This window comes from Sinocyclocheilus rhinocerous, unplaced genomic scaffold (assembly GCF_001515625.1).
Source record: "Sinocyclocheilus rhinocerous isolate Xijiao unplaced genomic scaffold, SAMN03320098_v1.1 scaffold95, whole genome shotgun sequence".
NCBI classification, from domain to species: domain Eukaryota; kingdom Metazoa; phylum Chordata; class Actinopteri; order Cypriniformes; family Cyprinidae; genus Sinocyclocheilus; species Sinocyclocheilus rhinocerous.
In genome coordinates, this window is record NW_015662004.1 from 1,549,123 (window position 1) to 1,562,689 (window position 13,567).

Consider the following 13,567-nt stretch of genomic DNA (forward strand, 5'->3'; position numbering starts at 1 on the left):
GTCCGAGTCATTGATGTTAATCAAGCAACAAAAGAAAGACAGAAAATCATGGACTGCTCTTGACTGAAAAACTTTAGTAGCCCTAAAGATGAATCTAAATTTATTTATAGAAATGGTAAACAAGTTGCTGTAAAGAATGCATAATTAGCCTATATAACCATTGGTATTTCATTAAAAAGAAGACCATGTTCTAGTTCTTTATGAGAAGTGGTTTTATTTAATTTTAACATAAGGGCATGTTGTGTGTCACAGCAGTTAAATCGGTGCCTATCATGATAAAACCTTAATATCAAACCTATACAATGAGTTCGGAAATTTTAGAGAAATGCTTAATAAATGCATTATACTGTAACTAAACCCATTAGATTTTAGCCGACTAAATTTACTGTAGATTTAGTCGACTAAAATCTTATGATATTTAGGCTAAGCATATAGTTTCACTTTATTCTCTCTCCCTACCTAATCGCCGTCTCTTTTTTTTACTTCTCACGGTCCTTGATGCTTAGAGGTGTGAGTCCCTTTAATATCTCAATTGTTGCTCGTAGATTGCAATGACATGGGCATTTTCAAATGGCGATTCTTCTGCTTCTCAGATTTTTCTCCTGAGAAGAGTACCCTAGTAATCACATGCTTTTCCTCTAAAGTTTCAAAAGCGATATGAACTAAAAAAAAAAATAAAAAAAAAGTCAAAGATCTTACTATGAGCTCAAATATTTCTCATTTCCAAGGTCAAATCTGACCAATCTATTTGAGCTACGCAAAGTACATCACATTTACATTTCTGTTCTCTTACTGTATCTCAACATGTGTCTTATTTGTTGTTCTCCTTTAAGGAATTTTAGAAGAAACATCTGAGACTGCTAGCAGCCACCGCACTATGACATCACATTGTGTATGTGTGTGATGGAAAGTCTCTCTCCTGCATTCTTGCACGCTCGCTGTGTAAAATATGACTCGTTCACTCGTAGAGTGCTGCAAATGATTAGTTTATAGACAGAACTATACAGACAGCTGCTGAGATAATATCTTACTTCAACACTGAATACTGATCCAAAACAGGCTGATATTTTGGAAACTGAACTTTGAGTCCACTTTAGACAGTTTGCTAACTAGAAGTAACTTGGCAACGACATGTGAACTAACAGTCATTAAAGCATTAGTAGACTGCGTGTATGACATTGTTGTGCAGTTGCGCAATTATGCAGAGTGTGTTTACAGGCTTGGAGCCAGATTTTTAATACCATCAAATGCTGAAGACAGTAAAACTACATGCAGAGAAAGGAATATTTCATACATGAAAAAAAAAAAAAATAAATAAATGAGAGCACAGTTACTCCAAATATTTTACACTGGTATACAAAAACATCCAGAACCAGACCAGATCAGCAAAAGCAGACTAAGAGAGTTGGAAACACTGAGTCAGAAGGATGGATGTTTGGAAAGTGAGCAGAAGTAATGAGCTAATGAATGAAAAGGTTAAAAGACAAATGGTTTACCTGAAAGCGCCGCATGTCCCGTGGATTTCCTGCATTCTTCAGGCAGTTCTGATTGCATTTCAGGAAAAACTTGAGAAAAAATCTGCAAAAGGAGAAAAATGATTAGTTAGCGGTGGACTGAAGGAATCCATTGAATGTTCTGAAAAGCTAAGACAGAATAGATCAACATTTAAACACTGTAAATAGGCCTGTTGACCAGTTCACCAAACCTCTGACAGTGAAATAGCAGACTAAGAGAGTTGGAAACACTGAGTCAGAAGGATGGATGTTTGGAAAGTGAGCAGAAGTAATGAGCTAATGAATGAAAAGGTTAAAAGACAAATGGTTTACCTGAAAGCGCCGCATGTCCCGTGGATTTCCTGCATTCTTCAGGCAGTTCTGATTGCATTTCAGGAAAGACTTGAGAAAAAATCTGCAAAAGAAGATGAATTGTTGGTTAGCGGTGGACTGAAGGAATCCTTTGAATGTTCTGAAACGTTAAAACAGGATGGATAAACATTTAAACACTGTAAATGGGCCAGTTGACCAGTTCACAAAAACTAGACAGATCAGTATTTATATCGTTTTTTACCTCTGATTCACGCAATGTCCGAACTGTTCGAACTGTCCTGAGCGGTGGCGCGTCCTCCTGAGCGCGTTCTCAACAGCAGGCGCGTGAGGCGTCTTCTTCTTCTTCTTGCTTTACGGCGGATCGCAGACTTATAAGTGCATTACCGCCACCTATCTCTCAAATGGACCATTGACACTCTATCTACAATCTCAATTAGGAGTGTCAATGGTCCATTTGAGAGATAGGTGGCGGTAATGCACTTATAAGTGTATCGTCACGAGCCACAGGGTTTATTTTGGTTTTGTTTGTGTATGTTTTTTTTGACTCTCATAGCCGTGATTCCCATTCACTTCCATTATAAGACCGACAGACTGCAACATTTTGTGTTAAGAAATCATTGTTTGTGTTCTACTGAAGAAACAAAGTCACCTACATCTTGGATGCCCTGGGGGTAAGCAGATAAACATCAAATTTTCATTTTTGGGTGAACTATCCCTTTAAGAAAACATCTATGTACTGGTACCTTAAAGATCCCTTTAAATAGTTTGATGAGCGCAAATTTCTTATATGTTGACATATTTCTTGTTGAAACAGCAACTAGAGGTGTGACATATAAAAGTCATTGTCCTTTTTGTTAGTGAATAGCACACTTAAACTGTATATTGAGAACTCCTAGAAGTACGTATCAATGACTATCAATGACTTATACATCTTTCATGATGAGAATGGTTTTAATTTCTGAAATAAAATCCATTCATCCTTTTAGCAGGACATAAGTAGTTTGTCATAATATTTTATTAGGAAAAAACATGTCATCAAAAAATCATCAAAAATCATGTAGTGGCAACAAAACAAAACACCAGAAAACTGTATCTTACAGAAGCCCCCTGCAGACCTTTATTGTGTGTCAAAGTCAAAAATGTCTCTTAAAATATCAGATAATTTGAACTTTTAATGACAAGGCAATGTTAGTCCAGGTTGTAAAATGTTCAAAAAATCGACATATTTATAAATTAGTATATAAATTAGTAATTCATGATATATGTGAATAAATAAATAAAATAAAAAACTCTTTATCTTAAGAAATATACTTAAGTATATTTATATATATATAAATATAATCAAATATCCAAATAACCCAATGCTACAAAAAAGATTCTTGATTAGAAAAAAGGTTGCTGAACTCAAGAACCACCATACAACATTTTTAAAGAGAGTAAGGGCTTTTACACACTCTAAAAGTTCAGTAACACGAACACATGCACAGACAAACACACACAGCAACAGGCAGGGTGCTGAAAAGTGGAAGTGTCCATCTGTCGCGTGGGGAAACGCTACTAAGACAGCTCGCCGATTGACACACACACAGAGACTCCCAACCAAACAGAAAAACATGTCTGTCTCTCTCGTAATCATGGGAAGCAGAAAGCAGGCACATTCATGGGCACTATCACAAACCCTTCACTCACAGACTGGCATTAGAGCTGTAACAGCACAATACCAGCTGCTCTGACTGGCATACAAACAGTGTGTGTGTCTAACTGGATAATGCCATGGCACATTCCCGTCTGTCAGGACCTTTTTTCTCATGTACTTCCCTCTCTTGCCTCTTTGTTTGCAATTCTGTCTGTCGCTTTTGTCAATATGACACTGAATGTGTTATATAATGAATCAGCTATTCTTTCTATAACTTGCTCACTCTGTTTCAAACACACCCACAATTGCTCAGTTCCAAAAGTATCATTGTGACACAAAGGCTGTTCCAAAAGGTTGGTAACTTAATTATGCTGCCTAGTAAGGCACCTACTTTTAGCCAAATTTGAAGGCAGCATCACATCTATCCTTTACAGAGAAAGCAATCCCAGAATGCACTGTGAAAAAGATACTAATAATTCATTTAAAACTGTCAAGGGGAATGTGCAATTTGTGAATTAATAAAAAGTGAAGTTAGAAAATCTCAAATAACATTTGTTTGCAGATGCCACTTAGTTTTAATATTTAGCTTTTTAATATAATGGCACTCCTACATTAAGTGTCCAAATTCACTGTAGATGTGCGTTTGTGTGTGTATATCCATTTTGGTATGTGCTTTTATACGTGTCAGGTTAATATCAGGAGGCTGCTTACTTTTGACCTAATGTGACCCGACAAGCCCAGTTATTTGGCAAAGAGCACTCAGGTGTGTGTGGATCATCTCATGAACACACACACACACACACACACACACTCACAGTCATCCTATGGTTATTTGAAAGGACCTTGCTGTCGTCTTCAGTTAAGGGCACTCCAATGAAGGCCAATTACTAGAGGGGTTGAGTGTGGAGCCGTACTTACTTACACGAGCTAACAGTGAGACACCTGTGACCTCTCTAGAACAGATCACAATACACCACCGCTGATGAATTCAGGAGAAAAACAGGAGGATACACCAAACTAAACAAAGATTAATTTATTTAAAAAATACATTAAAAGTGTCATTAATTTATACAATGACTTGCATAATCTCTTATATGATTAGTATGCTTATTTTTTAATCATTATGACAAGGCAAGACTAGTTCGGGTTGTAGTTCACATCTGGAACACGAACAACATCATAAACAAACACTCTCACACAAAAGTATAAATAAAAAGGGTGACAAAGAATCTACTAGTTTCTTAACTTAAAACCAATCTCAATCCAATCTGTCTACTGTAGAAAATTAAGATTATTACATTATATTATCAATCCAATCATTTAATCAACTGCATCTATTGTGACAAGTAGATCAATAAATAACACTAAATGCAAAATTCACTTTTTAAATACCGCAATGTTAATAAAAGCATGGATAAAAAGGCAAACTAATAGCTATGAATTCCTTTACTCAAGACCAACATCAATAACTCTAAATGTTTTAAACTAAATTTAAAAAAATTCTGTCATGACAACTCTCGGAGGGATTGGCATGGTAATGTACATGACAATGTTAATGTATTTGGTCTTGGTGGAATAGATCTGCAACGCTGCTGCTGCTGCTGCTGTGGCAGAGTTGCAGACTTGCTACTGCCAATACATCCACAACATGCTGCTGTGAGCATATAAGAAATATTGCTGCTGCAAATATAACATACATGAAATAACCCCCATATAGCGTACATGAATCAGCTCGTAGCAGATCTATACAGGTGGAGCTGGGGAAGGTGGAGGGTTTCTGAAGCAAGCTGCAACTGCTACTGCCAGCACTAATCATATATTTGAATGTTGAGCAGCGAGCTCATTGGCTACCGATACAGGAGAGAACCAATCAGCTGTGCCATGTGATAATGATGTCATTAGGTCAGATTGAGTTACACCTATAGGACTGCGCCATCTAGAGTTCCATGACAGAACTCTGTATATCTTTTTAAGCATAATAGTGCAATGTTAGTAGTTTTGTGTAATGTGTCTTTAATGAGCATAACTTAATAGAAAGGGGCAGTATGTTGAATCAAATCACAATGGCGTAATTTAAATAAACTTGGTTATTTCAGCGCATTTAGAGCCTGGTTAAACTGGATTGCGAATGGTTGACGATGAAGAAACAGGTTTTTGCATTTCCTGAAATTCATTAGGGCTGATATCATGATGAGAGAAGCTTTTGCATGAGATAATCTAATTTGGTTAATAAATGCAAAACAGCGGCCATAGCTGCTTGTGCCATATTCCTGTATGGTGCGAGCCACACCAAGAGTAAATGAGCCCATGTGAACAGCACAGCAGCATAAATTATTCACGGGCTGAGATGGCAATTATGGCTCTGAGCACAACCAACATCAATATTTTATGAGGGCTAACGCACACTTCCAAGTGAATCAGAAAGAGAGAGAGAGAGAGAGAGATTGGGAGAGGGGGGTCTTCCCTATCCACTTTCTTTGTATTTTTTAGGTCTCTCTCTCCTTGAACTCACTCACTCACTTGGTCTCTTCCTCTCTCAGCCTCACCAACTAATCTATTCTGCATGATTTAAATTATACCATTCACTATTGCCCAAATCCCTACAGAGAGATTTAAATTTGTGTTATTACACATTTATAACATAGTAATAAAGCAGTTATACCATGCATTAATTGCAAATTATCTATGTTTCTGAGCATTTATACAGTTTCGTTTTACAGCACTGGCATATGTACATAAAATGACACGCAAATAGACATTAATCATGAACAATTTACTTAAATTTGACCAGATCAATCATTTTGTTGAATACTGTAGAATTGGCTCCTGATGTAGTGGTGAGAATTCAATGCTGATAGCAGCAGTCACTTGATACCACTATTGCAACAGTGTCAACACCATCATGGCAAGAGAAATACTAGGCATATTCTTGTGTGCATTTACATATGTGTGTAATCAAATAAATAAATTGGTGGTTATGTTTTATTTGGCATATTTTCTTGGTTAAATTGAATTCGGAACAGTGTACCCATATGATCCCACCTTTTTCTCTTTCACACAGTCTTTACTCTGTATTTGACTCAAAACTGCAAATAATGCCACTATCAGTTACTAAATAATATCAGTGTTACTAAAAAGTCTGTCATCTAATTAGTGAAGTCTCACATATATCACACATCATGCGCTGCAAGTAATAGAGACATATCTCCCTGTTAATGTTAAAGCTTAGTTCAACCAAAACTGAAAATTGTCATAATTTACTCTAAACCCATATGACATATAGTTCTCCAATCTTCCTCTCGCTCATAAGATATGTTGGGCCAAGTCTGATTGTCATTGTCGTGAAATATCATTGATTCTCCATTGTCAGTGTGTCAAACGTGGTGTAATGCATTTTGACCAGCTGTATTTTAATGCATGCAGATCATTTTCCACTTTTTGGTGCTTTTTAAACATCCTTGCCACTGTATGCTTTCATTGGGAAAAAGCAGCGTAAACATTTCTCATAACGTTTCCTCGTGTTTCATGGAAGAACGTAAGTCACATGGGTATCGAATGACATGAGGCTGATTTCATTTTGCAATTAACTATTCCTTTAATGCCTGTTCTATGACTCGAAAAGGGTGTGACATGATTACTAGATGTGATGTCACTCAAACGATGATGTCATGCCATGATTAAATCACTGCTATGGATTTGACTCACTCCTAACTCTTGCTATCATGTTTTTAGATGAAATCTCTCTCTCTCTCTCTCTCTCTCTCTCAGTTTCAAATATGCATAAATGCAACACCAGTCCCAAAAACTACACAGAAAGAGAAAATCACGAGGGAGAATCATTTTACGGAAGCAATTCTTAATATGCAGGACTGGTAATTGCTCACCCCAGTGTGGGAACAGAGAGCTGTCAATCAAACCGAGAGGTCCCTGGAGATATGGAAATCAAGTTGATGACTGGTTCACCTGGATCATATTCATGCTTATATTCGGTGTTGTAAGCACAGTTATTCTATAACAAGACACCTTGTTGGACTGCTAAGTTCAACTACCTTCTTTTGGGGTGCTAATATAGCTACTTGAACTAGAAACACAAATAGATAATGAATGAAAATGTCGATGGTTTGTAATTTGTTGTTATTGTTGGGTTTCACGTCCCTTTGAAGGATTCCATCAAACCTTCAGAATATTTCAACAATGCAAAACATGGAAGCTGTATATTAAATTATATTACTTCATGAATCAAATCAAGAGATTAATATAATTATATAATAGTAGTATACGAGGGATAATAATAATAGACGAGGGAAATTTAATAATTAAATATAATAAGTATTTTACATTTTTTTATGTATAATTAAAAACATTTATAAAAAAAATATAAATATTAAACATTCCTATACAGTGTTGGAACTCACTATCAGTACTATAGAAAGACTGGTAGCATCCACTTAAGTACTGGTACTTTTGACATCCTTATTACAGGCAGCATCTTGCATTGACCCAACAGGGAATTGACTCACACACACAGTCCATACTTTCACCTGGCAAGAAAGATGACCTGACCTCTGGAAACCTCTTTGACAGAGTCTCCAACAAACCAACCCAATGATAGAAATAGAGAGAGAGACGAAAAGAGAGCAAAAATAGTGTAAGAGAGAAAGGAAAAGAGAGAGACAGGTCTCCTTTAGTGTCTATTGTAAAAGGCTGAAGGCAAACAACTCAATAATTCATGAGAGCAAGATTGATTTTGGGGGCTAGCTCAGGGGGTCGTGGGGGGGCTGGTGTGGTTGTCTAGCTGGGAAATCATTAGCCCAGCTAACACACACACACACACACACACACACAAAAGAGAGCAAAAATAGTGTAAGAGAGAAAGGAAAAGAGAGAGACAGGTCTCCTTTAGTGTCTATTGTAAAAGGCTGAAGGCAAACAATTCAATAATTCATGAGAGCAAGATTGATTTTGGGGGCTAGCTCAGGGGGTCGTGGGGGGGCTGGTGTGGTTGTCTAGCTGGGAAATCATTAGCCCAGCTAACACACACACACACACACACACACACAGAGGCAGGGCTGATTAACGGTTAGCAGGGCTGGGAGGGTCTCGTACCTTGGGGGCTGGCAGATTTACTACTTTTGTTTTCTTGCACACAAACACTGGCTTTATACCTCTTCTTTGTCTGTTTGTCTTCTCTGGGGAGGTAAATTGAGTGGTGGGTTAGACTAGGCCAAGAGACGAGGGAAAACAGGATGAAGCGCACTGGGAGTGAGAGAGTTTGTTTGGCTAATGATTGTGTTGATTTTTGTTTTGTCTTCATGTCTCGTGGTAAGTCTTTTATTTTGAATTTATTTAGCCTCTTATTTTGAAAGTCTCTCGCTTTTTTTCTTTGCTTTCTTTTTCCCTTGTGATTCCATTACTATTTTTTGTATATAGAGCCCTCTTGTCTGGCTGACATATTAAAATGATCATATTCATGAGATTTACAAGTTTCCTTTACTTTGTTGATGCATTTCCTATTGAAACAGGAAGTTGGGGAGGAACATATTAAAAGGCAATTTAAAGGGATAGCTCACCCAAAAATGAAAAGTACCCCATGATTTACTCACCCTCACGCCATCCTAGGTGTATATGACTTTATTCTTTTTTCAGACGGATACAATCAGAGTTATATTATAAAATGTCCTGGCTCTTCCAAGCTTTATAATGGCAGTGAATGGTGGTCGAGATTTTGAAGCAAAATAAAGTGCATCCATCCATCATAAAAAGTACTCCACACAGCTTGGGGTGTTAATAAAGGACTTCTGAAGCAATGCGTTCATGTAAGAAAAATATCCATATTTAAAACTTTATAAACCATAATCTCTAGCTTCTTCTAACTGTCACAAGTGCGTTCACAAGAGAGTGGTGTTCCAGGGGATGGCAGGATTTAAGCGTAGCGTAAGCTCCAGTTAGAATATGTCTCGCGAGAACCAAGTTTTGTTTACAGCAAAGGAAAACCAGTCTCCTCTTGGCTTATATCAAAATCCTCCGACATTTTTCTTTACAAATCCTCGTTTTGTACTTTTAATTCGTGACTGGTGTTTTGTTTTGCTCTCTCCTCTGCACTTCCGCGTTCGTCACTTCTAACTGGAGCTTACGCTACGTCTACGCTCTATGTGAGTCATGAGTCATCGATATTCTTGGTCTGTTTTCCCAAAAGATACTGTCAATTTTTATTTATTTTCATACTAATAATTTGGCCTCAAAGCTAACAGACATGGACTAGAAGCCATAAAACTAAATTTTCAATTCATGGCATTGTACTTTACCATAGTTTTCGAACTGAACCAAATCAACACTGAACTGACTTGAGCTGAATAATAACGCTATTGTCTTCTGTAGAGCTATTTTACAACAGAATTTGAATTTATCTTAATTTTGATGCATCTTTAATTCTGCTATTTTTCCTGTTTATCACTGTGAAGCTGCTTTGAAACAATCTGCATTGTATAAAGCACTAGACAAATAAAAGTTACTTGACTTTTCAAATCATGCATGTTTCCTATGTTGAATCTCACTTTTGTTTTCATATATTGAAAAGGTTTATTTTTTTCGTAATTGATACTAATAAACTGCACTTGGGGTTCTGATGTGTCTCCACAGGGAGCGAAAAATTTGTCTCAAATGGAACGTAAAATATTGTACCTTGTTATGGCACATCCAGCAATCATTACAGAATTGAAACAAGTCCTTGCAGTGTACACAGAGACCATCTCGCACACTCTATAGCACAAGACAGCTAACCAACTCTACGCTCCAGGCATGTGAACAATTTTCTGCACATGTCAGCAGACAGCTTACACAACGCTGAGAGGCACTTTCCCATCTCAACCAGAAATTGGCTATCATATGTCTCTCTCCACATATCAAAGGCATAGATTTGTGTGTGTACAGCTGTACAAATGCTCGCCGGATACACATAACACCCTGAGTACGGATGTTTCCACGTCATTCTTCTCGCAAATATCAAAAGAGCTTGAGGTGACGTATGATGGGACACACTCTTTTGTCATCGCTGGCTCCACAAATAATTCATAGACAGCAGAGTGAAGTCGAAGCACTGAGAACTCATACTGACAGCCACTACGTCCACATTCTTCCACCTGTCTTATCCTGTCTTCAGCAGAGACAAATAAAAGGACAAGAAGACGGTTTCTTGCTCTGACTGGTCAACTGTCTCCAGATGATGACCTCATTCATGGTCCATCTGATCAGATTTGGGAGGGGTTTGACTTGCCAGAGAAGAGAAGGGATTGAGGCTACTATGAGAGTCCTTCATCTGAGGAAAAATGGTACAATTGAATGAGAATTAAATTAGACATTTCTACACCGTGTCCTAACCAAATCTCTTTCATGCTGATCTAAGTTTCCTAATCAGGAAAATGCATGGGGCTGGCTGTTAAAAAATTTCCTGAAGCTCTCTATTCTGATTCGATAATATAGTAATGACAAATTGATGCTGATTCAACAGTTCAATGGATTCAGTAAGTTCATTCAGTGAAGAGTCTATCAGACTGGTTCAAACAGTAGGGCTGGGCAAGTTAACGCGTTATTATCGCGTTAACGCATTAATTAATTAATTAATGCCGACAATTATTTTATCGCGCATTAATGCTGTTTTTATTATTATTATTTTGAAAGTTCGTTGCTCACTGGCTCTGAATACACATACAGACAAACCATGGGTCACAGGAGGGGTGGGATATTGATCAGTACTGGTTTGGGATGGTCGTCATCATGCGTCTCAACCAATGAGAGTATTTGGGGTGTGCCTAACACCGTGTCTACAATGGACGCGAGCGGCGCGGCGGAATAAAATACTATAGAACCCATTATAATCAGTGATGCAGTCTACACTGAATGCGCCGCGGTGAGACACGACAAATCCCTGACAGCAAACTGCTGCCTCGTTCTATTTATGACGTACTGAAACAAAATTCAAATGATTTGCAACGCTCGCGTGACGCATCCAGTCATTGTAGAAATGCTTTAGCTGTTGCGGCGCGTCCAGTGTAGACAGCATTAGAGCTGTGCAATTAATCGAAATACTGTTACGATATTGTCCTCGACAACGATTATGAAAATACAATAATCGAGATAAAACGATTATTGCACCCCATTCCGCCCCCTTTCCAGTGGTGCTTTAAAAGCCCAATTTCACGTGCAAATCAGTAAAAACATGTAACATGACTTTCGCAAAATGGGACGTGCTTGATTTATCAAAGTTTTTTCGATTTATTCATGTTTTTAAAAGCGCGAAAGAGAACTTGCGCTGTTCCTCAGGAGGCTTTCTGTGCATGCGCTCAGAGACGGAACAACACGGACATGTAAAATCAACTTTTAGCTTAAGGTGCACGCCTAAATGGTCAAATAAATGCAAAAATGTGTCAAAATGTGGCGCTTGGTGATTATTCACGTGAACACTCATCGGTTATGTAATAACAAAACGTAAACAGTTGAGAATGAAAATACGTGTGTAACAGTAAATTGGATCCGCGCATCTCTTAAAGTGACAGCAGGCTATATTTCTGCTGTCGACTGTGCTTAATATTAACCCTTTGACGCGTACGATCACACCGGTGTGATCAGTCTTGGCTGGTCCCTGAAGCGTACGATCACACCGGTGTGATTAGAACTTCCAGTGCGTCACGTCATCAACTGCTGAATTTAAATCCGCTTTCGCGCTTTGGCTGGCGCAGAGCCAGATCGGACGCGCTAAGCGCTTGTCATATTATCACAAATATTCATTGTTTTCAACCATATAATACTTATTTTAGGTTTCAGACATTTAAATACACATAAGTACTAGCAAAACCATACATTTACAGTTTGTAAAATGCACGCTGATGTCTACGTAAACGGCAGTAATGATCCTTACAAATATAATCTGACAACATGTTTTTATTGTTATCATATACAGACTGTGTAGGTAACTATAAAGTTTACTCTGCTCTTCTCCCAGTTTACCGGAGATCTACTTTAACGTGTTTCGGGAGGAGAGGATGAATTTGCATGTTGTAAATCCCACAGCTCGGATTCAGCGCGAACTAACATGGCGGCGCCCATCACCCGGTATAGATCAACTAACACGGTCGATATAAAAGTGTTTAAACTACCAAATAGATTTAATTGCACATATTTCAGAATCGGAATATCAGATATTTCATAATATAGTGAGCATGTGTGTGAAACATGACAAGTTGCCATGGAAACAATAAGGCGATACATTTTAAAATAACGGTCGCCTAAAAAAAAAAACAAAAAAAACACAAAAAAAAAACACGCTGGGGGCTCAGCTAGAATATTTTAAACTCACGTGCGAAAGGGTTAAACAAACAACAAAAGACAAAGTCACTCACTGCTCTTGACTGAAGGACTTTTGTAGCTTTAATAAGAAACAAGGGAAGATTCATTCTTACAGTGAAGACTATGCTGTTTTATTTTACGTTCAATTATTCAATTTCTGTAGTAGGCTGAGTAGGCTGTACTTTAGACTTACACTGTTTGTTTCATTTGTATCCTTTTTTCTATCGTATTTGTCCTTTCTGTCCTTTCCTACTGACCGTTTAATTATTTTCAATAATTTTTGAGGACCCTTTTTTTTTTCCCTACTAATATTAGTTACCCTAGTATTCTGCTGTGGCATTGAGAATTGTGAAATTTCACTGGTCTCTAGAATGTAGATGCCATAGCAACCTTATTTACAAAAAATATATATTTGATATATATATCGCTATCTTTAAATAAATCACTCATATAAAGTTTTGGTCATGTGGCCCACTCATAATCGTGTTAAATAATCGTGATTATGATTTTTGCCATAATCAAGCAGCCCTAGACAACATCACTGATTATAATGGGTTCTATAGTATTTTGTCGAGTCGCACCGCGCCACTCGTGTCCGGTGTAGACATGGTGTCAAGACACACCATCACAATTTTAATTTGATTACATTAATGTTTAGTTGAGATATACAGTCATGGCCAAAAATATCGGCACCCTTGGTAAATATGATCAAAGAAGGCTGTGGAAATCAATCTGCTTTGTTAATCCTTTTGATCTTTTATTT

At 37.6% G+C, this 13,567-nt stretch overlaps 1 protein-coding gene across 2 annotated transcripts in view; it reads right to left on the bottom strand.

Moving 5' to 3' along the window:
• LOC107727277 (transcription factor COE1-like) overlaps positions 1-13,567 on the bottom strand; it is a 139,698-nt gene that overhangs the window by 41,665 nt on the left and 84,466 nt on the right. For both annotated transcript variants that reach the window (XM_016537101.1, XM_016537102.1), the window contains exon 7: positions 1,827-1,908. In XM_016537101.1, the coding sequence (XP_016392587.1) occupies positions 1,827-1,908 (82 nt within the window). The remainder of the gene's footprint in view (positions 1-1,826; positions 1,909-13,567) is intronic.